Source organism: Melospiza melodia, chromosome 5 (assembly GCF_035770615.1).
Source record: "Melospiza melodia melodia isolate bMelMel2 chromosome 5, bMelMel2.pri, whole genome shotgun sequence".
NCBI lineage: Eukaryota > Metazoa > Chordata > Aves > Passeriformes > Passerellidae > Melospiza > Melospiza melodia.
Window position 1 is genome coordinate 91374009 of NC_086198.1, and position 23169 is coordinate 91397177.

General features: G+C 56.7%; 1 protein-coding gene across 1 annotated transcript in view; it reads left to right on the forward strand.

Moving 5' to 3' along the window:
- LOC134419152 (dedicator of cytokinesis protein 2-like) overlaps nucleotides 1-23169 on the forward strand; it is a 57882-nt gene that overhangs the window by 1055 nt on the left and 33658 nt on the right. The window contains 28 exon segments of the mRNA XM_063158115.1: nucleotides 929-980; nucleotides 983-1001; nucleotides 1004-1126; nucleotides 2927-3010; nucleotides 3109-3149; nucleotides 3311-3366; nucleotides 3460-3556; nucleotides 3637-3785; nucleotides 4535-4670; nucleotides 4763-4917; nucleotides 5262-5343; nucleotides 6187-6322; nucleotides 6623-6698; nucleotides 6891-6970; nucleotides 7073-7198; nucleotides 7282-7406; nucleotides 8439-8537; nucleotides 9958-10030; nucleotides 10122-10225; nucleotides 13153-13342; nucleotides 14148-14245; nucleotides 14355-14444; nucleotides 14700-14800; nucleotides 15868-16002; nucleotides 20068-20179; nucleotides 21713-21783; nucleotides 22121-22227; nucleotides 22427-22554. Coding sequence (XP_063014185.1) covers nucleotides 929-980; nucleotides 983-1001; nucleotides 1004-1126; nucleotides 2927-3010; nucleotides 3109-3149; nucleotides 3311-3366; nucleotides 3460-3556; nucleotides 3637-3785; nucleotides 4535-4670; nucleotides 4763-4917; nucleotides 5262-5343; nucleotides 6187-6322; nucleotides 6623-6698; nucleotides 6891-6970; nucleotides 7073-7198; nucleotides 7282-7406; nucleotides 8439-8537; nucleotides 9958-10030; nucleotides 10122-10225; nucleotides 13153-13342; nucleotides 14148-14245; nucleotides 14355-14444; nucleotides 14700-14800; nucleotides 15868-16002; nucleotides 20068-20179; nucleotides 21713-21783; nucleotides 22121-22227; nucleotides 22427-22554 — 2845 coding nt within the window.

Below are 23169 nucleotides of genomic sequence, written 5' to 3' on the forward strand. Positions count from 1 at the left end.
GGACATGCACAGGGGTTTGGGGACATACACGGGGGGGTTTAATAATAATTATTATTAATATTAGTTAAGAATAATTGATTATTAAATAATATTAAATATTAAATAATGAATAAAATACTGTATTAAAGAATTCTATAGTAAAGTCTACTAAAGAATACAGAAAGGATACTTACACAATGCTAAATGGTAATAATTAACAATAATGGTAATAATTGTAATAATAAATAATAATATTATTATTGGTAATAATTAATAATAATGGCTATAATAATTGTAATAATTATTAATTATAACAATATTAATTATAATAATGCTAATAATTTATAATAATAGTAATTAAGAATAACAACTTGATTATTAATTAAATACTATTAAATGTTAAATAATAAATAAAATATTATATTAAAGAATTCTATACTAAACTATACTAAAGAATACAGAAAGGACACTTATACAATGCTAAAAAGATAATAATGAAAACTTGTGACTCTCTCCAGAATCCCAACACAGCTTGGCCCTGATTGGCCAAAGAGTGAAAACAACTCCCAGCAGGATCCAATGGAACAATCACCTGTGGGTAAACAATCTCCAAACACATTCCACATGAGCACGACACAGGAGAAGCAAATGAGATAAGAATTGTTTTCCTTTGTCTCTGAGGCTTCCCAGCTTCCCAGGAGAACAATCCTGGGTGAGGGGATTTTTTCAGAGAATGTGAATGCCACAGGGCACGATGGCAGAAACCTTGTGCCAGCGAGGAGCCTCACAGCTGGCACAAGGTTTGTGGCTCTTGGTGCTGTGGTGTGGCTGGAGCACTCTGTGCTCCCAGCTCCATCCCCGTGTCCTGCTCTTGGTCGCTCAGAAGTGTCACCATGCCACCAGAACCCACCCGGTGACCAGACTGAGCCCAGACCCTCGGCCGGTGCAGGGACAGCACGGTGGGGTGGGCCCTGCTGAGGAAGCAGAGGTTTCACAAGCTGGGGGGGTACACGTGACACGGGAGGGTGGCAGGAGGAACCACCCGTGGCTCGGCAGCGCCCCGGTCCCCCGGCACGGCCTCGGTCCCCCGGCACGGCCCCGGTGCTGCCCCGGTGGCCATGGCGCCCTGGCTGCCCACCAAGGACAAGCTTGGCGTGGGTGAGTGGGGGCTCTGGGGCTCTGCGGGGGTCCCCACTGGGCTGCAGGGATGGGGGGCTCAGGGTGAGGTGACATCCGTGGTGACACCCCCGTGGTGGCACAAGCTGGGGCTGCAGGGCTGGCGACAGCAGGCTCAGGGACGGTGGCCAAGCAGGACAGGAGCCAGCAGCACCCACGCTCCAGGAGGTGCAGGGCTGGTGCTGCTGCTGGGGGTGGGGAGCACCGGGCTGGGGGCTTGGCTTCCCTCCAGCCTCTGGGCGAGCCTTGAGACACCCCAGGAATTCTCCTCAGGGGGAAATTGCAGCTGCCTTGCAAAAAGCCTTGGGCACCCCCAGTTTGGGCTCCCTGCGCTTGCACCAGCTCTGAGCACCCCCACTCCCTGCAGCACCCCCGGGTTCTGCTGGCTCCTGCAGCCCTGTGCTTCTTCCCTTTTCTTGTGGGGCCGTTTCCTGCGCCCTTCCCTTGCACTCTCTGCAGCGCCGGAGCTGCTGCAGGGTTCTGGGGAGCACCTGGGGGTGCCTGAGCTGCTGCAGGGTCCTGGGGGGTGCCTGAGCTGCTGCAGGGTCCTGGGGGGTGCCTGAGCTCCTGCAGGGTTCTGGGGGGTGCCTGAGCTGCTGCAGGGTCCTGGGGGTGCCTGAGCTCCTGCAGGGTTCTGGGAGTGCCTGAGCTGCTGCAGGGTCCTGGGGGGTTTCTGAGCTCCTGCAGGCTTCTGGGGGTGCCTGAGCTCCTGCAGGGTCCTGGGGGGCTCCTGAGCTGCTGCAGGGTCCTGGGGGGCTCCTGAGCTGCTGCAGGGTCCTGGGGGGCTCCTGAGCTGCTGCAGGGTCCTGGGGGGTGCCTGAGCTCCTGCAGGGTTCTGGGCAGTGCCTGAGTGAGGGCTGAGCTGCTGCTGTTCCCAGCATGGGGAGCTCAGGGTGATGGGAAGGGTCCTGTGGGACCTCGGGGTTCCTGGTGCAAGGTGGGTCTGGGGGTGCTGCAGTGTGAGCTGGCCCTGCCTGGAGCTCAGGGAGGGCACAGGTGCTGACAGAGACCCCCCGGTGCAGGGGCTGTCCCCAAATCTGGGGGCCAAACCACCTCTGCCTGCCTCAGAGCTGTCCCTGGGGCCAGAAATAGCGACAGGGACAACCGCAGCAAAGCCGGCAGGAAGCTGCTGGTCACCGAGAGCACCGCCCCCTCCCCTGCCGCCGGCTCTGCTGTCCCCAAACAGGCCTGTCCCTGTGTCAACAGTCCTGTCCCTGTGCCACCAGACTGTCCCTGCGCCACCAGAGCTGTCATTGGGCCACCAGAAGGTCCCTGCGCCACCTGTCCCTGTCCCTGCGCCACCATCCCTGTCCTGCACCATCAGCCCTGTCCCCGCGCCACCAGCCCTGTCCCTGCACCACCAGACTGTCCCTGTGTCCCGGTGCCACCATCCCCGGGCAGGGGCTCGGCTGGCACTTCCCTCCCCACACTTCTTGTGCCAGGAACAGGACCACCGGCACCCAGGGTGTGGGTGGAGGCAGAGGGGACCCATAAGGGACCCCTGAATGCCAAAAAGGGTCTGGGGGATTCTGTGTGGGCTGTGTGGGGCTGGGGGATTCTGTGTGGGGCTGGGGGATTCTGTGTGGGGTCGGGATGCTCGGGGGTCTCATCCCTGAGCTGTTTGTGGGGCCAGGGCTCTGCCCCATCTCTCAGGGCTGGACAGGGCCTGTTTTGGGGGGCGCCATGGGGGGCTGGCTGTGGGGTGCAGGTGCCTGGGGGCTGCTGAGGGGCTCCAGGCAGGGCTCCCGACCCCCATCCCCTCTTCCCACAGCCGTGTGGAACTTCCCGCGCACCAAGGAGCATCACCTGCCGCTGCAGATCGGGGAGATGGTGCACATCCTGCAGGCCTCCGAGGGTAAGGGGGACCCCCAGTGAGGGTTCCTGCCCCCTCCTTTGTCCCTGAGCCGGGGCCAGGTCCCCCAGCCCGGCTGACAATGTCCCCTCCCCTGGCAGGCTGGTACTGCGGGTACTCGCTCCGGAACAGGGCTGCCCGGGTAGGTGACAGGCTGCTGGGGTTTGGTGGCAGCAGGGACACTGCTGGTGGCTCTCTGTCCCTGCTGGGTGACTGAGGGGGGGCAGGCTGGGCACCCTGTGGCATTGGCAGCCCCCAGCTGTGCCCTCCTGAGGGAAATCTCCATGGCTCTGGCTCCCGCAGGGCATCTTCCCCGCCTCGCTGATCCGGCTGAAGGGCACCACGGTGGAGCAGAGGGGGTAGGTCTGGGGGGCACAGGCAGGGGTTGGGGGGCTCCACTTTCTGCTCCCTGCGGTCCTGGGGTGCTCCAGGGCTCCCTGTGCCTCCCCCAGGCTGGAGGAGAGCGCGGTGCCCTCCGACATGCCCATGGTGCAGGAGATCACCACCACGCTGCGCGAGTGGGCCACCATCTGGAAGCAGCTCTATGTGGTGAGGGACGAGGCTCTGGGTGTTGGGGACATCTGGGGACAGGCTGGGGGAGCCCCGGTGACCCCGTGGTGATGCTGCAGGCTGGGCAGACGGAGTGCTACGGGCAGGTGAAGAGGATGATGCAGGAGCTGATGGAGCAGCGCTCGCAGCTGCTCTCGGGGACGCTGCCCAAGGACCAGCTCCTGAGGCTCAGGAAGGAGGTCACCGGCAGGATGGACTATGGCAACAAGTGAGGCTGGGGACAGGGACCTCAGATCTGCCTCTGGGACAGGGACCTCAGATCTGTCTCTGGCAGGGACCTCAGATCTGTCTCTGGGACAGGGACCTCAGATCTGCCTCAGGGACAGGAACCCCAGATCTGCCTCAGGGACAGGGACCTCAGATCTGCCTCTGGGACAGGGACCTCAGATCTGCCTCAGGGACAGGGACCTCAGATCTGCCTCAGGGACAGGGACCTCAGATCTGCCTCTGGGACAGGGACCTCAGATCTGCTTCGGGGACAGGGACCTCAAATCTGCCTCTGGCAGGGACCTCAGATCTGCCTCAGGGACAGGGTCCCCAAATCTGCCTCTGGGACAGGGACCTCAGATCTGCCTCTGGGACAGGGACCCCAAATCTGCCTCTGGGACAAGGACCCCAAATCTGCCTCTGGGACGGGGACCCCAAATCTGCCTCTGGCACAGGCTGTGCGGAGCCCAGGTGTCCTCCTGGTGTCCTGGCTGGCTGTCCCAGTGTCCCCATCGTCCCAGCTGGCTGTCCCGTGCTGGCTGGGGACAGTAATTGTGCCACCAGCTGCTCAAGCCACCTGGCCAAGGGTTATGACTGGGACAGGAATGTTCCTGGTGCTGCCAGCTGCTGTCCCCTTTCCCAGTAGGATCTGTGCTGTCCCCCCAACCCTGTGCAGGACAAGTGTCCCCTGGTGGGACACACAGTCCCAGGTGCCCCCGGTCCTGTCTCACCCCACCCTGGCCTCTGCAGGATCCTCGCCCTGGACCTGGTGGTGCGGGATGAGGACGAGAACATCCTGGACCCCGACAAGACCAGCGTCATCAGCCTCTTCCAGGCTCACAGGAGGGCGGCACAGACCCTCAGCCAGCGCCTCCAGGAGGAGACGGTGAGGCTGCTGCCAGCCTGATGTCTGCCCCAGAGCCTGATGTCCCCTGTGCCAGGGGAGGTGACAAGGCTGAGCCACCTCGTGTCCCCCAGAGCTCGCAGCAGAGGGCACCAGGTCGCGGCACCCACGGGGCTGCTTCGCCCTCCCACAACCTCTACCTGTGCGTGCGGAACTTCGTGTGCCACATCGGGGAGGAGGCGCAGCTCTTCATGGCGCTGTATGACCCCGGCGAGCAGCGCATCATCAGGTGGGGGCTCAGGACAGACCCCTGCCCCTGTCCCTGCTGTGCTGGGTGTTTGTCCTGCTGCCCCCTGAGGCGTTCCCCTCATGCTGCCCGTCCTGCCCAGCCCTGAGGACCCAGCGGTGTCACAGGGGGAAGGGACACATCCCTTTATTGTCATGGCGCCACATCCCATGGGACAGCCCATCCTGTCCTGCCCCAGGCACTGCTGAGGTGACCAGGGGACAGCCAGGCTGGCCCAGTGCCTGTGCCGCGATTGGGGACCCTGGTGGCACGGACGGTCCGTGGGATGGGAGCTGTTGGGGTCTCTGCCACCCCCGTGCCCACCTCAACCATCACCCACCCCGCAGCGAGAACTACGTGATCCGCTGGGCCAGCACCGGCGTCCCGCAGGACATCGAGCTGCTCAACAACCTCAGGGTGGTGTTCACGGTGAGCGCAGAGCCTGGGGAGCCGCGCTGCTGCCCCTCCTGCAGATTTGCCCCCACCCGCAGCTTTTCGGTGCCCCGTGTGCCACCCCCGTACCTCCAGACCCTTCACAGATCCCTGACCTGGCACCCGCCGTGGGGCTGTCCCTTGGGGTCCCCTCCCGGTGCTGGAGGTCCCGGGGTCCCCTCCCGGTGCTGGGGGTCCCGGTGTGTCCCGTCCCCGCTCGTCCCACGCCCCCGTTGCTGACTCAGCGCTTTGGCTGCAGCGCAGCGCTGACCCCCGGGACGCCGCGGAGCCATCGATATGCAAATGAGGCGGGAAAATCAATGTTAATTAATGAGCAGCATCAGCACTTGGGCTGCGCCTCCGCCCCCGGTTCTCGCCCATCTCTGCGCTCTGCTCTGCTCACTGCTGATGTGTCCCCAAGCGTTGTGGCGTGTCCCCATCCCTTGTCCTTAGCGCCGCTGGGGGGTTTTGGCGCAGGGGCGGCCCCCAAAGGATCCGGTCCCCTCCCCAGCTGGGGTACAGGGCCCCCCCACATCCTCACACCATGCCAGGCTCCCCCCGCCGCCAAACTGCCTGCTCTGGGGTGACCCGTTGGGTCCGTCGGTGCCGGCATTGTCCCCACCGCGGGGATTTGGGGCTGGCATTGTCCCCACCGTGGGGATTGGGGACTCCTGGGGTGCGCAGGAGCCCCCAGGGCAGCGGGGTTGTGTCCCCACTGTCCCCACAGCGCAGGACAGCAGGGACGCTCTGTGCCCACCGCCACCCCGAGGTGACGCGGCGCTGTCACCGTCCCATCCCCTGCGGCGCTGCCAGGGTGACACTGCCCTGTGTGTCCCGCAGGACCTGGGCAGCGCGGACCTGAAGCGGGAGCGGCTGTTCCTGGTGTGCCAGATCATCCGCGTGGGGCGCATGGACCTGCGCGACAGCCACAGCCGCAAGCTCAGCACGGGGCTGCGCCGGCCCTTCGGCATCTCAGGTGGGGCTGGGCACCCCGGGGACCCCCATGCCACCACCCTGGCACTCGCCCAGAGCCACCACACCGGGATCTGTGATGTCCCTGGGCTGCTCCCGCTGTCCCTTTTCCCCCATGGTTGTCCCCACACTGTCCCCTCTCCGGGGCTGTCCCTGCTCAAAGGACACTTCACCCGCCCTGTCCTGGCACAGGGGACCCCCCTGAGCAGCCCTGGGGAGCTCCCCTACCTTCAGCTCCCCCTATGACCCCATTCTGGGCTGGGATTGTCACCCCTGGCACGGCGCCACCTGTGTGTCACTGCAGTGATGGACATCACCGACATCGCCAGGGGGACGTGCGACAGCGACGAGGACAAGCAGCACTTCATCCCTGTCCACCCGTGAGCCCCGAGGGGAGGGGGAGAGCTGGGGAGGGCAGGGAGGAGCACCCCAGGGCCTGGCTGGCATGGGGACAGCACCTGGTGGCATGGGGACATCCCCTGGCTGGCATGGGGACAGCACCTGGCTGCCAGGGGACAAGAGGTGCAAGGACCCAAGAGAAAAGTTTTTTCCCCCAAATGTGCCTTTCCCAGGGTGGCTGCTGATGGCGATTTCCTTCACACCATGATCCGGAAGGCGGTGGAGGGCAAGGACATCAACCACAAGGGTCAAGGTAGAGACCCTGTGTCCCCTGGGCCACCTGCTTGTCACATGAGGCATCGAGGACTCGTGTGTCACCCTGTCACCCCCTGAAAAATCCCTGTGGTCCCTGCAGGGCTCTGGGTGTCCCTGAAGGTGCTCTGGGGAGACCTGAGCCAGGTGAGGAAGGACCACCCGCACCTGGTGGACCGCAGCACGGCGGTGGCTCGCAAGCTGGGCTACCCGGAGGTCATAATGCCAGGCAAGCGTGCTGGGGACAATCCTGGGCGTCCCTGGGGGTGGCAGCGTGGTGGCAGGGCCTGGCTGACGGGGCTGTCCCCACAGGTGATGTCAGGAACGACATCTACCTGACCCTGGTGCAGGGCGAGTTCGACAAGGGCAGCAAGAAGACGCAGAAGAACGTGGAGGTGACAGTGTGTGTGTGTGACGAGGCAGGAAACGTGGTGCAGGTATGGCAGCTGTCCCCTGTGTCACCTTGGGTATGGCAGGTGTCCTCTGTGTCACCTCGGGTATGGCAGGTGTCCCCTGTGTCACATTGAGTATGGCAGATGTCCCCTGTGTCACATTGAGTATGTGTCACCTTGGGTATGGCAGGTGTCCCTTGTGTCACCTTGAGTATGGCAGGTGTCCTCTGTGTCACATTGAGTATGGCAGCTGTCCCCTGTGTCACCTCGGGTATGGCGGGTGTCCCTTGTGTCACCTTGGGTATGGCAGGTGTCCCCTGTGTCACCTCACATTGAGTATGGCAGGTGTCCCCTGTGTCACCTTGGGTATGGCAGGTGTCCCCTGTGTCACATTGAGTATGGCAGCTGTCCCCTGTGTCACCTTGGGTATGGCGGGTGTCCCTTGTGTCACCTTGGGTATGGCAGGTGTCCCCTGTGTCACATTGAGTATGGCAGATGTCCCGTGTGTCACATTGAGTATGTGTCACCTTGGGTATGGCAGGTGTCCCCTGTGTCACCTCACATTGAGTATGGCAGGTGTCCCCTGTGTCACCTTGGGTATGGCAGGTGTCCCCTGTGTCACCTCACTTTGGGTAGAGCCAGCAGCTCCTCCAGGCTGGAGGAGCCTCTTGGGCCTCTGGAGTTGCCGAAAATAGAGATCTGGGAATGGAATAAAGAAATGGGAAAGTGACAATAAGGAATTGGGACAGAGATAAAATTGTCCTGCCTTGGGGACAGCCAGACCCCCTGGCCATATCCAGTGTCCCCAGGACAGGAAGGAGCTGCGGGCAGGGGGGTCAGACCCAGGTGTCACCTCCCCAGGGTGGCTCTTGTCACTCTCCAGGTGTTCTGTCCCCAGTTCTCCCCTGGCTCCTGAGGGACGGGCTGCAATTCTCCATCCCCATCCCTGGGAGGGCCATGTGTCCCCTCGGAGGTGGCACCAGGCAGGTTAGGGGGGTGTGGGCAGGGGGTTTGGGACAGGGATTGTCCCCTCCCTGCGAGGTCACGGGGCTGATCCCGAGGTGTCTCCTCCTGCAGAACGTGATCCACGCGGGAGCAGGGGACAGCCCCAGCAGCCACTACCGCTCTGTTGTCTACTACCAGCAGCGGCACCAGCGCTGGATGGAGACCCTCAAGGTGTGGGGACACCGGGGCTGGGGTGGGACAGCCCTGCAGCCCCTCCTGGATGTGCCACTCGCTCCTCCTGCTGCTCTAGGGGGTCCCTTTCAGAGCAAGCATTTTGGGGGGCAGTCCTTGGTCCCATCTCGGGGACAATGGAGGTGCTGCCATGGTCACAGTGTGACCCCTGGATGGTCACCCAGTCCTGGGGATGTGTGACGGTGTTCACAGGGGTCTGAGGATGAGGGAAGAGATGAGGATCTGACTCCACGTTTCAGAAGGCTGATTTATTATTTTATGATATATATTATATTAAAACTATACTAAAAGAATAGAAGAAAGGATTTCATCAGAAGGCTGGCTAAGAATAGAATAGAAGGAATGAATAACAAAGGTTTGTGTCTGGGACAGAGAGTCTGAGCCAGCTGACTGTGATTGGCCATTAATTAGAAACAACCAACATGAGACCAATCACAGATGCACCTGTTGCATTCCACAGCAGCAGATAATCAATGTTTACATTTTGTTCCTGAGGCCTCTCAGCTTCTCAGGAGGAAAAATCCTAAAGAAAAGATTCTTCATAAAACATGTCTGTGACAGGGATGGGCCCTGCAGCCCTGTCCCCATCCCAGTGCTCCCAGTTCGGCCTCACTGGTTCACTGGGGAGGACGTGGGGTTGGTTTGGCAGCAGTGGATGGTCTGGCACAGCCCCTGCCTGGGCACACAGGGACATCGTTGGGGGCACACAGGGACATCGTTGGGGGCACAGAGGGACATTGGCCAGGTGGGGCACAGAGGGACATTGGCCAGAGGGACATTGGCCAGGTGTGGGCACAGAGGGACATTGGCTAGGTGGGGTACAGAGGGACATTGGTGGGGGACACAGGGACATTGGCCAGAGGGACATTGGCCAGGTGTGGGCACAGAGGGACATTGGTGGGGGACACAGGGACATTGCCCAGGTGGGGGACTGAGGGACATTGGCCAGGTGGGGCACACAGGGACACTGGCCAGAGGGACATTGGCCAGATGGGGCACACAGGGACATTGGCCACAGGGACATTGGCCAGGTGGGGCACACAGGGACATTGGCCACAGGGACATTGGCCAGGTGGGGCACACAGGGACATTGCTCAGGTGGGGGCACACAGGGACATTGGCCAGGTGTGGGCACACAGGAACATTGGCCAAGTGTGGGCACACAGGGGCATTGCCCAGGTGGGGCACACAGGGACATTGGCCACAGGGACATTGGCCAGGTGGGGCACACAGGGACATTGCCCAGGTGGGGGCACACAGGGACATTGCCCAGGTGTGGGCACACAGGGACATTGGTCAGGTGGGGGCACACAGGGACATTGGTCAGGTGTGGCACACAGGGACATTGCCCAGCTGGTGGCACAGCCCCTGCCCTCACCTTGGCCCCTCTCTCCCCCAGATCGCTGTCCCCATCGAGGACGTGCACAGGACTCACCTGAGGTTCACCTTCCGCCACCGCTCCTCCAGCGACTGTGAGTGTCCCCTGGTGCCAGCACTGCCTGTCCCTGCCTGGGGCCGTGTCCCTGGTCCCCTGCAGCTCCCCCTCACGCTGTGTCCCCCCAGCCAAGGACCGGAGCGAGCGGATTTTCTCCATGGCCTTTGTGAGGCTGATGCGCCCCGATGGCACCACGCTGCGGGATGGGGAGCACGACCTGGTGCTCTACAAGGTATGGGGGGTCCCCAGAACCCCCTAAAATGGGGAGAGCTGTGGGGCAGCAGCACTTCTGGGGCCAGGATCCCAGTCCCTGCCTGAGCCACGGCGCTGGTGGCACGTACCCAAAGTCCCCGAGGGTTTGTGGTGTCCCCGAGGGTTTGTGGTGCCTCCCTGCTGTCCCTGCTGTCCTTGGTGACAGGGTCTCTCTGCACACACATCTCCAATCCCTGTGCTGCTCCTCTAGAACGCCAAGTTTGCTCTGGGAGAAGGTGATTTAAGCCTTTGTGACGGGCAGGGAACGTCCCCGTGCTGTGGCTGCGCTTCACCTGATTTCACCAGCCCTGCACTGCTGGGGTTTGCTCTGAGACAGTGGGGGAGAGGCAAAAATCGCTGCTCATTTGGGAAAAAACGCTGTCAGCTTTAATGTGAAGGTGCTGCTCCCTTACCTGGTGTCCCCTCACCTCACTGGGACTGCTGTGACCAGAGGAGTGGGTGGTGCAAGCTGGTCCCCACTGCCAGGGTGAGCTCAGGGCTCTTCCCAGTGTGTTGACACCTTCTGGGGTCCCTGTTGTGGTCCCTTCTGGGTCCCTTTTGGGGTCCCTGTTGTGGTCCCTTCTGGGGTCCCTTCTGGGGTCCCTTCTGGGGTCCCCTCTTGGGTCTCATCTGGGCTCATGGAGTTCCAGTGTCCCTGAGCTGCTGCATGGGGGTTGTCTCTGATTTTGGCAACGTGACCACAGCTTCTCCAGGCAGATCCACGTCCCTCCCTGAGTTCTGCCTTTTTTTGGGATGGGTCCTGCCTGCTGTGGCAGCCCAGGACAGGGACAGACCACGCTGTTCCTCCCTGAGGCTCCTGCACATTTGAAATCATTATGTCCCTCCCTCCCTCCCTGCTTTATTTTTGGGTGAAAGGCCCAAATTCTTGAACTGCTGCCGTGGCCCTCGGCGCTGGCTCTGCTCCCTGGCTCTTTGGGGACCTTTGGGATGTGGCAGGGAGATCAAACCTCCCACACCTCCCTGCCAGGAGAACAAGCCCTGCACAGCCCCTGTTCCCCTCAGAGAGCTGTCCCTGCCCTGCTGAGCCCCACATCCTGAGCTGCTCCATCCTCTCCCTGCCTGGCTCTGGCTCTTCCTGGCAGGCTGGGAAGTCAGAAAATATTTCATCTTTTTGTCTCTGCTTGCCAGAGGAATGTGAGTGAAGGGCTTTTAGCTGCTCAGAGCTCTTGATCTCCAGCTGCTCTGAGCTGCAGATAGTTTTCCCTGCATGGGCTCCAGACAGTTTTCCCTGCACAAGCTCCAGATGTGTCCTGGAGGGGAAAAGCCACCAGCAAACAGCTCTGTCACCTCCCTGCCACCTTCATCTGTAGGGGTTTCACCCTGCCAGGCAGCAGGCAGGGAGGGATGGGTGTCTGTGAGCTGCAGCATGGCTGGCTGTGGTCATCCCCCACGTCCCAGGCTGGCCAAGAGCAGGGAAGGTCACTCAGAGTGACCCCAGTGAGTCCTCCTGGGTGGAACATTGAATTTGACCCTCATTCATGGAGAAAGTTTCCCGCACTTCAAGAGAGACTGGAATCCACAAAAGTGTGAAATAGATTATAGAGAGTAGTGTAGGTGTATCACTTAGGTGGGAAATTTAGGTTTTGGGATTTTTAGTGTGTTGTGGATGGAAGCAAGATGGAGGGCACAGGGTGATGTCCTGAGTTTCTTTGTCATGCCTCTTCTTCCTCCTTCTCCATGGGTTTGGGTGGCATTTTGTAATTGGGCAGAAAAGTCCCCATTGCAGCTCTGTGGGATCAGTTATTGGGTTAAAAGGGAAAATAATCCAGGTGTCAGTTCTTAATTGGATAGTTTAGCTTTAAAAGACCTTGGAACAAGAGATTGTTGGCCATTTTGTGACTTCTAATGAAAAGCTGCAGAACTCACAGCAGTGAGACTATTTTACTGATAAGAAATAACAAACACCTGAGTCCCAACACAAATTACTCTCTCAAGTGTGTTGGGAAGGTTAAAGTTGGACAAGAAAGTCTCACAGATGCTTGGCAGAAAGATTTTTGAGTGTAGAATCTGATGAAGGAATAGAGATGGAAGCAAGTTTTGATATAGAAGAAAAGAATTGCTGAGCCAGTCTCACTGGATAACCAAGGAGGCAAAGGGTGTGTTAGTGAGAAGGGGTTTTTATGGCTTAGAGCAAAGGATAAACCCACCCCAAACAAGAAGATATTTTTACCAAGCAAAGATAGCACAGGCAAACAAGTCAGCAAATGTTGCAAGTAGAAAAAAGGTCTCAGAATTTTCCACTACAAGAAAACTGAAAAACAACTTCTAGCTTAAACTGTAATGCACTGACTTTCAGTGATTGGAGAACAGTGACATGAATATGGTAATTACAGTAGTTATGATAGGCTAGAGATAAAAGTTAAGGTATAGATTGGTTCTGCTGTATGAAGATGCTCAGCAAAGAAAAGTATAGAATGCATTGTAACCAAAAGAAAAGTATATAATGCATTGTGACCAAAAGAAAAGAATATAATATATTGTGACGAAAAGAAAAGTATATAATGAATTTGTAACCAAAAGAAAAGTATAGAATGCATTGTAATCAAAGGAAAAGTATATAATGCATTGTAACCAAAAGAATATAATACATTGTGACCAAAAGGAAAGTATAGAATGCATTGTGACCAAAAGAAAAGTATAGAATGCATTTATAACCTAAACTCAGGGTCTCCAGGCCTGCCTGCAGCTGGAGCTGACAGCTGTGGGCACAGCTCTGTCACCCATGATCCTGGATGGAATAAACTGCATTTCAGAGAGCCGCCTGGAGTCCCACATCCCTCATTTCGGCTCTTACACAAGTGCCTTCAATCCAGGCCCATAAAACCCCACAGCTGGTGCCCCCACAGGCCGGGGATGGCTCAGCTGTCGCTGTGCTGTGCCCTGCAGGGTGACAGCAAGAAGCTGGAGGATGCCAGCGCGTACCTGTCGCTGCCCTGGGAGCGGAACGCGCCCGAGCCGCGGCTCCTCCCGGGCTCCTCCTTCCGAGTGAGCGGGGCCGCGGCCGCCCTGGCCCCGTCCGGCCGGGACAGCTTCCAAATCTCCACGCTGGTCTGCTCCACCAAGCTGACCCAGAACGGTGAGTGCTGGGTCCCCGCAGAGCGGGGGCAGCTGGGGCTGTGTCCCCTCACCGGTGGTGCTCCCGCCTGCTGGACCATGGTCCTGATATTTGGGTCTCCAGTGTCCATCATGCTGGGACAGAGAGCTGGGGACAGTGAGGGCTCAGTTTTTCCATGCTCAGGATGTGGGAGGGCTCAGTTTGGCCATGCTCAGGATGTTTTTGGGGAGATCAGCAGGATCTGGGGATTTTTGGGGGCTGCCATTCACTGGAGAGGAGCAACAACGAGTGGGATTCCCACTTGGATGTGGCTGCTGGAGGTTCCATGACCTTCTCTCCAAATGGAGGTGGGAATTGGAGCTCTGTGGTTTCTCCCTCATGCCTGGGTCAGCTCAGGGGAGTTTCCAGCATCCCTGGGCTGCTCTGGTGCCCCCTCAGCCAGGGGAAGGGCCCATGGGATGGGCTGGGCTCTCCTCCCATCTGCTGCAAGGCTGGAGGGTGGGAATGGCTCATCCTGCTCTGGCTGAGTGCAGGGGACTCAGAGGACGTGACCTGGTGGCCTGGGGATGTGACACACAGTGACAGCAAGGTGCAGGGCACTGTGGTTCGGTGTGGAGGGCTCAGGGATGAGGCTGCTCCATTCATTCCCTTCCTGTAGCACAATTGTGTCCACCACAACCTATTTAAGGTTTGTGCTTTACGGACTTGGCTTCAGGGGGTCTCAGTGGTTGTGGGAGGGGTCCTGGCTGCTCCTGATGGGGGAGCAGGGGGTTGGTGACACTGGGGTGTGACAGAGAGTCCTCAGTGCCCCATTCCCCCTGCCCAGTGAACCTGCTGGGGCTGCTCAAGTGGCGTTCCAAGCCCAGCCTGCTCTGTGGGAACCTCCAGAAGCTGATGAACGTGGATGGAGGAGAGGTCATCAAGGTACAGCCAGCATTTCCTCCCTCCCTGGCTCCTGCCCCCCACTCCCCATGGCCAGAACTGGGTTTTGGGCAGTGCTGGGATCATCCCTCGAGCCCTGCTGTCCCCTCAGTTCCTGCAGGACACGCTGGATGCCCTGTTCTCCATCATGATGGAGCACTCAGACACCGACGTCTATGACACCCTCGTGTTTGACGCCCTGGTGAGCACAACCTGTGTGGGTCTGAGCCCTCCCCAGTGCAGGGTGGGCACTGGTGGGACTGGGACAATGGGGTTTGAGTGACCCAGCACAGGGCAGGGCTGTTCTGGGGGACATTGTCCCTTTGGGGGACAATCCCAGCAGCATTTAAAGGTGTTTTACCGCAAGAGTGACCCCAGTGATGGCTCAGGGTGGGCTCAGGGTGGCAGAGGGGTCCCCCTGCCCACGCCAAGCCGTGCCCCTGCCTGCTGCCCTCAGGTTTTCATTGTCAGGCTGGTGGCTGACAGAAAGTTCCAGCATTTCAACACCGTCCTGGAGGCCTACATCAGGCAGCACTTCAGCGCCACGCTGGCCTACAAGTGAGGGGCTGGGGCTGGGGCATGGGGGGGACTGGGATGGGACAGCTGGAGTGGGGTGGGGGACAGGGATGGGACAGGTCTGGGACAGCCAGGATGGGGGCTGGGACAGGGCTGGGACATCTGGAGTGGGGCTGGGACAGAGGGGACAGGGAGGGATAGGGTTGGGACAGCTGGAATGGGGCTGAGACATCCAGGATGGGGCTGGGAGAGCTGGAATGGGGTGGGGGACAGCTGGAGTGGGGCTGGGACAGTGGGGACACAGAGGGACAGGGCTGGGACATCCAGGATGGGGCTGGGACAGCTGGAATGGGCTGGGACTGGGATAGGACAGCTGGAATGGGGGAGGACAGCTGGAGTGGGGCTGGAACATCCAGGATGGGGCTGGGACAGATGGAATGGGCTGGGACTGGGATAGGACAGCTGGAATGGGGGAGGACAGCTGGAGTGGGGCTGGAACACCCAGGATGGGGCTGGGACAGATGGAATGGGCTGGGGGACAGGGCTGGGAGAGCTGAAAGGGTGGGGGACAGGGATGGGGCAGCTGGAATGGGGTGGGAGAGGGCTGGCACAGCCAGGATGGGGCTGGGAGAATGGGGACAGGGGGGACAAGGCTGGGACAGGGCTGGGACTGCTGGAATGGGCTGGGACATCCAGGATGGGACTGGATAGCTGGAGTGGGGCTGGGACAGTGGTGACAGGGAGAGAAAGGGCTGGGACAGCCAGGATGGGGCTGGGACAGCCAGGATAGGGATGGGACACCTGGGAGGGAGCTGAGACGGTGGGGACAGGGAGGGACAGGGCTGGGACCGATGAAATGGTGGGAAAGGGTTGGGATAGCTGGAATGGGGCTGGGACAGGGAGGGACAGGGCTGGGACAGCTGGAATGGGATGGGACATCCAGGATGGGGGCTGGGACAGCTGGAGTGGAGCTGGGACAGCTGGAAGGGTGGGGGACAGCTGCAATGGGGCTTGGACAGCTGGCATGGGGCTGGGACAGCCAGGATGGAGCCATGACAGAGGGCACAGGGAGGGACAGGGCAGGGACAGCCAGGACACCCCTCCCGCAGGAAGCTGCTGGCGGTGTTCACTCAGTACGTGGAGCAGGCGGGCCGGGGCGAGCCCTGCGAGTCCCTCCCGCGCACCTTCAAAGCCCTGGAGTACATCTTCAAATTCATCGTGCGCTCCCGCCGCCTCTTCGCGCAGTGAGTGCTGCTGGGCTGGGCCTCCCGGTGTTCCCAGTGCTCCCAGTGCTCCCAGTGCTGCTGGGCTGGGCCTCCCAGTGCTCCCAGTGCTGCTGGGCTGGGCCTCCCAGTGCTCCCAGTGCTCCCAGTGCTGCTGGGCTGGGCCTCCCAGTGTTCCCAGTGCTCCCAGTGCTACCAGTGCTGCTGGGCTGGGCCTCCCAGTGTTCCCAGTGCTCCCAGTGCTCCCAGTGCTGCTGGGCTGGGCCTCCCAGTGCTCCCAGTGCTTCCCAGTGCTGCTGGGCTGGGCCTCCCAGTGCTCCCAGTGCCTCCCAGTGCTGCTGGGCTGGGCCTCCCAGTGTTCCCAGTGCTACCAGTGCTGCTGGGCTGGGCCTCCCAGTGCTTCCAGTGCTACCAGTGCTGCTGGGCTGTGCCTCCCAGTGCTCCCAGTGTCTCCCAATGCTCCCAGAGCCTCCCAGTGCCTGCCAGTGCTCCCAGTAGCTCCCAGTGCTGGCTGTGCCTCCCAGTGCTTCCCAGTGCTTCCAGTTCTCCCAATGTCTCTCAGTGCTCCCAGTTCCTCCGAGTCCCTCCCAGTGCTCCCAGTGCCCTACAGTGACCCTGCCCCACAGTGACCTCTGCCACCCCTGACAGGGAGTTTCCAATGAGCTCTTCAAACCCTCCCACGATGGGAATGGCAAAGTGCCCCGGGCAGTCTGTGCCCCTGCATGTGCTGGGAAGGTTTCCTGGAGCCTGGTGGGAGTGGGGGTGGAGCTGGGGGGTCTCTGATGTGCCCTCCAAGCCAACCCTGCTGTGATGAGCAGAGGAACAGGGTGGGTGGCTCCACAGCTCAAAGGTCGAGCTGTCCCCAGGCCCCTCCGGAGTCCCCCCAGGGCTGGTGTCACTTGTTCCCCATGGGCACAGGGCTCACATCCAGCCTGGGTGATGCACAAACACCCTCCCAGCGTGGGAGAGGGGGAAATCAGGAAATCTGGCATCTCCAGATGTTCCTCTTTCATTCTACGTAGGCAACACTGAAAGCTGAAGTGTCCTGAGGGGGCAATGAAGGACCCCCCCCCACACACACAGGACACAGGGTGGGCACTGCTGGCACTGAAAGCTGGGGGGTCACCCCATTCCCAGGCACCCTGGGTTCAGCAGGAAGCTGTTTCGGGGGGGAATGAGGGCTTTGCCTCCTGCACCCCAAGCCCAGGATGTGCTGGGATCCCTGTGTGTTGTATTTGTTGGGAATGCCCTGATGAAGGCAGGAATGATGAATCTGACTCCATGTTCTCAGAAGGCTCATTTATTACTTATATATAATTTATATATTTTTATAATTTATATATATTTATATTTTATATAGAATCTATATATAAATTAGTTATATTACATATGATATGATATGATATGATATGATATGATATGATATGATATGATATGATATTATAGTATATTATAGTACATTATAGTATATCCTATTATAGTATTATATTATATTATATTATATTATATTATATTATATTATATTATATTATATTATATTATATTATATTATATTATATTATATTATATTATATTATATTATATTATATTATATTATATTATATTATATTATATTATATTATACAATACTCTACTAAAGAATACAGAAAGGATACTTACAGAATGCTAAAAAAGACAATGAAAACTCCTGACTCTTTCCAGAGTCCTGACACAGCTTGGCTCTGATTGGCCAAAGAGTGAAAACAACTCCCAGCAGAACCCAATGGAACAATCACCTGTGGGTGAACAATCTCCAAACACATTCCACATGAGCACAACACAGGAGAAGCAAATGAGATAAGAATTGTTTTCCTTTTTCCCTGAGGCTTCCCAGCTTCCCAGGAGAACAATCCTGGGTGAAGGGATTTTCAGAGAATGTGAATGCCACACCTGTGTCCCCTCCCAGTGGCACTGGGGAGCTGTGCTGGTGTCCCAGTGTCCCCAGGGACTGCCACACTCAATTTGCCCCACTCTGGATTAGCCAGAGTTAATTAACCATAGGGTTTGAGCCCTGTCTGTCCTCACCACTTCCATCTCCTCCCAGGTGCTCCAGAACCTCACACCCAGCACCTGCCTCTCCCTCCTGTGTGAGCACATTCCCGGCTCAGAGCGCTCCTGGCAGCAGAAATTAATTACCCAGCTTGTTTGCAAACAGCCCCCTGAATGAGTTCGCCTGGAGCAGAGGCATCCCTGAGGACATTTAGTGATTTTATAGAGCTTCCCTTTATCTCAACATGCAATAACACGGGCTCCTCAGATCCTCTAAGTGCTCTGAACGTGCTGCAATTTGTACGGGCTGTAATCGACAGGAATTGGGTTGTAATTAGAGCCAGTTGCTGCAGATTGCTGCCTCTGGGATTGCCTGTGCTGCTGCTGGAGCTGGACAAGCAGAGCCTGCAGCTCCTCTGAGGAGCCCAGGTAGCTGCAAGGATGATTGAGCCTTGTCCCCCACCTTGGGACACCTCCCTGTGTCCCCTCAGTGCCCCAATAGCACCGTGGTGACGTCTGTCCCTCTCTGCTTCCTCCTTGCTGCTTCCTCTGCCTGCTTCTCCTTTTCAGCCGCCACTGAGAGTGGCAAAACTTTCCCTGCCAGTGCTCATTGTCCCCAGATTTTGAGGTAAAATTTTGGAGCAACCCATGTGTCTTGGTTTGGAAAGACAGGAGTCTGCTAAGGAAGGCAGGAGCCTCCCCTTAAATGGAGAATGTAAACCCTCCCCACCCCTCTGAATTGCTATAAATTTTAAATTAAGGGGCTCTCAGGCAAAAATATGGGAGCAGGAAATAACAGTTCTTTAATAGGGAAAGGAAAAAAAGGATAGGATAAAATAAACAATGCAGTACACGAGAACAACACTGCCAGAGTCAGACCATGCCCTGCCCCCTGTGTGTCAGGGTGGTGTCCCAGCCCCATCCCATGGGGGCTCAGCCCTCCTGCAGTGCCAGCTGTGGCTCTGCTGCAGCAGGGATCCTGCACAAGGGGGGAGTTTTCCTCTGCAGCTCCAGGGCTGCTGCAGATGGGCCTGGGCTCCCTCTGGCCATGCAGGGCAGCAGAAAGCTGCTCCTCTGGCAATGCAGGGGGCAAAGGCTGCTGGGGTGTCCCAAACCTCAGATTGGATCCAGGTAGGAATGCTTGGCTCCTCCCCTGGGCGGAGCATCTCCCCATGGGATGCTGGAATTTGATCAGCCATGCAGGGACACTCACTGGCCATGGACAGAAGATAATTAATGATTAATGGCCCATTAACAGCAGAGATCCCCTGGAGGGAGGATTGGCTGTGGAAGAGATAAAGAAAACTGCCCAATGAACAGAAGATAACTGCCCCACCTCTGACAGATAATGATAGAACACACACGTTTCCCTGCAATCTAGGATAGATGCCAGGGAAGGTGTGTGGTGTGGCATTCACATCCTCTGAAAAAATCCCTTCACCCTGGATTTCTCTCCTGGGAAGCTGAGAAACCTCAGAGAAAAGGAAAACAATTCTTATCTGATTTGCTTCTCCTGTGTTGTGCTCATGTGGAATGTGTTTGGAGATTGTTCACCCACAGGTGATCGTTCCATTGGATTCTGCTGGGAGTTGTTTTCACTCTTTGGCCAATCGGGGCCAAGATGTGTTGGGACTCTGGAGAGAGTCACAAGTTTTCATTATTATCTTTTTAGCATTTTGTAAGTATCCTTTCTGTATTCTTTAGTAGAGTATTGTATAATATAATATAATGTAATATAATATAATATAATATAATATAATATAATATAATATAATATAATATAATATAATATAATATAATATAATATAATATAATATAATATAATATAATATAAGTAATTTATATACAAATTATATAGAAAAATTATTAAAATTATATAAATATATAAATTATATATAAATAATAAATGAGCCTTCTGAGAACATGGAGTCAGATTGATCATTCCTGCCTTCGTGGGGCATTCCCAGCAAGTAGAGCAGTGGGGCATGGTGGCAGTGTGGTGACAGCATGGTGACTCTTGGCAGTGTGGTGACAGCATGGTGACTCTGGCCCTTGCAGGCTCTACGAGGGGAAGGAGGTGGCCGAGTTCCAGCGCTCCCTGCAGCGCTTCTTCCTTGCCCTCAACCAGCTGATGCAGTCCCCGCTGGAGGGTCCCACCCTGCTCTCCCAGGTATGGGGGCATGGGGGGCCCTGGAGGGCTCAGCTGGGCTCTGGGGTGCCAGGGAGCGTGCCCAGGCCAGGCACTGGCTGTCCCCTTGCTGGGGTGACACTGTGTCAGTGTGTCTGTGTTCATTTTTGGGGTATCACTGTGTTACTGTGTCTGTGTTCATTTTTGGGGTGACACCATGTCACTGTGTTTGTTTTTGGGGTGACACTGTGTCTCTGTGTCTGTGGTTTTGGGGTGACACTGTGTCTCTGTGTCTGTGGTTTTGGGGTGACACTGTGTCACCGTGTCTGTGTTCATTTTTGGGGTGACACTGTGTCGTTGTGTCTGTTTTTGGGGTGACACTGTGTTTGTGTTTGGGGTGACACTGTGTCTCTGTCTGTATTTTTGGGGTGACACTGTGTCACTCAGTGTTTGTTTTGGGGTGTCACTGTGTCTGTGTTTGTTTTTGGATGACACTGTGTCGCTGTGTCTGTGTTTGTTTTTAGGGTGTCACTGTGTCACTCAGTGTTTGTTTTTGGGGTGACAATGTGTCGCTGTGTTAGTTGTTGGGGTGACACTGTGTATCTGTGTTTATTTTTAGGGTGTCACTGTGTCACACTGTTTGTTTTTGGGGTGACACTGTGTCGCTGTGTCTGTGTTTGTTTTTAGGGTGTCACTGTGTCACTCAGTGTTTGTTTTTGGGGTGACACTGTGTCTCTGTGTCTGTTTTTAGGGTGTCACCGTGTCACTCAATATTTGTTTTTGAGGTGACACTGTGTCACTGTGTCTGTGTTTGTGTTTGGGGTGACACTGAGTCACTGTGTCTCTGTTTTTGGGGTGACACTGTGTCACTCAGTGTTTGTTTTTGGGGTGACAATGTGTCGCTGTGTCTGTGTTAGTTGTTGGGGTGACACTGTGTATCTGTGTTTGTTTTTAGGGTGTCACTGTGTCACACTGTTTGTTTTTGGGGTGACACTGTGTCGCTGTGTCTGTGTTTTTGGGGTGGCACTGTGTCACTGTGTCTGTGTTTTTGGGGTGACACTGTGTCGCTGTGTCTTTGTTTTTGGGGTGACACTGTGTCTCTGTTCTCTGTGTCTGTGTTTGTTTTTAGGGTGTCACTGTGTCACTCAGTGTTTGTTTTTGGGGTGACACTGTGTCAGTGTATCTGTTTGTTTTTGGGGTGACACTGTGTCTCTGTGTTTGTTTTTGGGGTGACACTGTGTCTCTGTGTCTGTTTTTAGGGTGTCACCATGTCACTCAGTGTTTGTTTCTGGGGTGACAATGTGTTGCTGTGTCTGTGTTTGTTTTTGGGGTGACACTGAATCTCTGTGTCTCTGTTTTTGGGGTGACACTGTGTCACTCAGTGTTTGTTTTTGGGGTGACACTGTGTCGCTGTGTCTGTGTTAGTTGTTGGGGTGACACTGTGTATCTGTGTTTGTTTTTAGGGTGTCACTGTGTCACACTATTTGTTTTTGGGGTGACACTGTGTCGCTGTGTCTGTGTTTTTGGGGTGACACTGGGATCCTGTCTGAAGGCAGCTCTGTGGTGTCTCTGCAGGGAGCAGCTCTGAAGTACCTGCCCTCCATCCTCGAGGACGTGTTTGGGATCTTTGACTCCTCCACGCTGGGGTAGGGTCCCTGTGTCCCCACCAACCCCCTGTCCTGCTCAGCACCTGCCCCAGCCACCTCTGTCCCTGCATCCAGCACAGAGCAGGGGGGTCTGGGATCACCTCCTGACCCCTTTCCCAGTGCAAAATTGGGGAGCTCTGCTCAATTTTAGCCTGGGAACTCAGCCCCAGCTGGGTTCATTTTGGGAATTCAGGCAGGGTTTGCCTGCTGGGTGCCTGTGGTGGGCACAGCTGCCCTGTGGGACCATCCTGCCCCCATTTAGGGGGTCCCCCCAACCCATCAGCCCCATTCTGAGCAGAACCTGGAGCTTCTGCTTTAACCCCTCTCCTGCTGGCAGGGCCGTGCTGAGGGACTTTGTGGGGAACCTGCAGCCCCAGCGCCTGCTGAAGCAGAAGCTGCAGTGCCTGACTGACATTGCCAGCAGCAAAGCCTTCCAGTGCCACGGTGAGAGGGGTCCTGGGGGCACTGCCCTTGCTGAGCCCACCCAGAGGCCATGCACAGGCTGGGGAGGAGTCCCTGAGCAGGGATTCCTCTGCTGCCTCATCCCAGGGTGGCTCCATAGCTGGGGACAATTCCCTCATGGCTGAGGTGGCTCCATAACTGGGGACAATTCCCTCATGCCCGTGTCCCCTTGTCCCCCCAGAGTGCAGGGAGCTGGTGCTGCAGGCAGCCCTGCCCATCCTGCAGGAGCTGATCCAGGCAGGGGAGGAGGAGGACGCCTGCATCGAGCTGCTCAGCAGCATCCTGGAAGTTCTCTACCAGGCCCAGAAGGTAAAGCAGGAATCAGCTGGGCAGTGACCTGGCCAAACCCCTCGGAGTGAGGTTAATCACCAATTCCTGGCCAGGATATTGTTGGAGTTCACTCACTGTGGGTGTCACCATTCCAGCAGGACATGCCCAGGGTGGGACACAAACTTTGTGTTTTCCACCTCAGTGAGTTTCTGCTGGGTTGCCCAACATCCACATGAGTGGGGAAGAAGCTTCCAAACTCAGGGATGACATTAACCTGAGGGTGGTGGGGACATCAGCAGCTCTGCAGAGCTGAGAGGAAGAAAATGAGGGAAGGGAGGAAGGTGAGATCACATTGATAATGAATCATGAAAGATCTGGAGAGACATTCTGTGGTATTGGCCAACCAGACCAAGCAGGTGAAGAATGGCTTTTCTGGATTTGAATAAATCAAACAAATTGTATCCAAACCTGATGCATTGGCCAAGGTCACCCAAACATTGGTTTTTGGTTGACTCACAGGCAGGATCACGTTACTTAAGGCAAACAACAAAGTAATAAGGCATGAGTATGATTTCTGATTTAGTTTCCTATTTTTCTTTGATTTCCTTTCTGATTCAAAGCACTTTTACTTTTTGTCTTTTCCCAATTCTATTT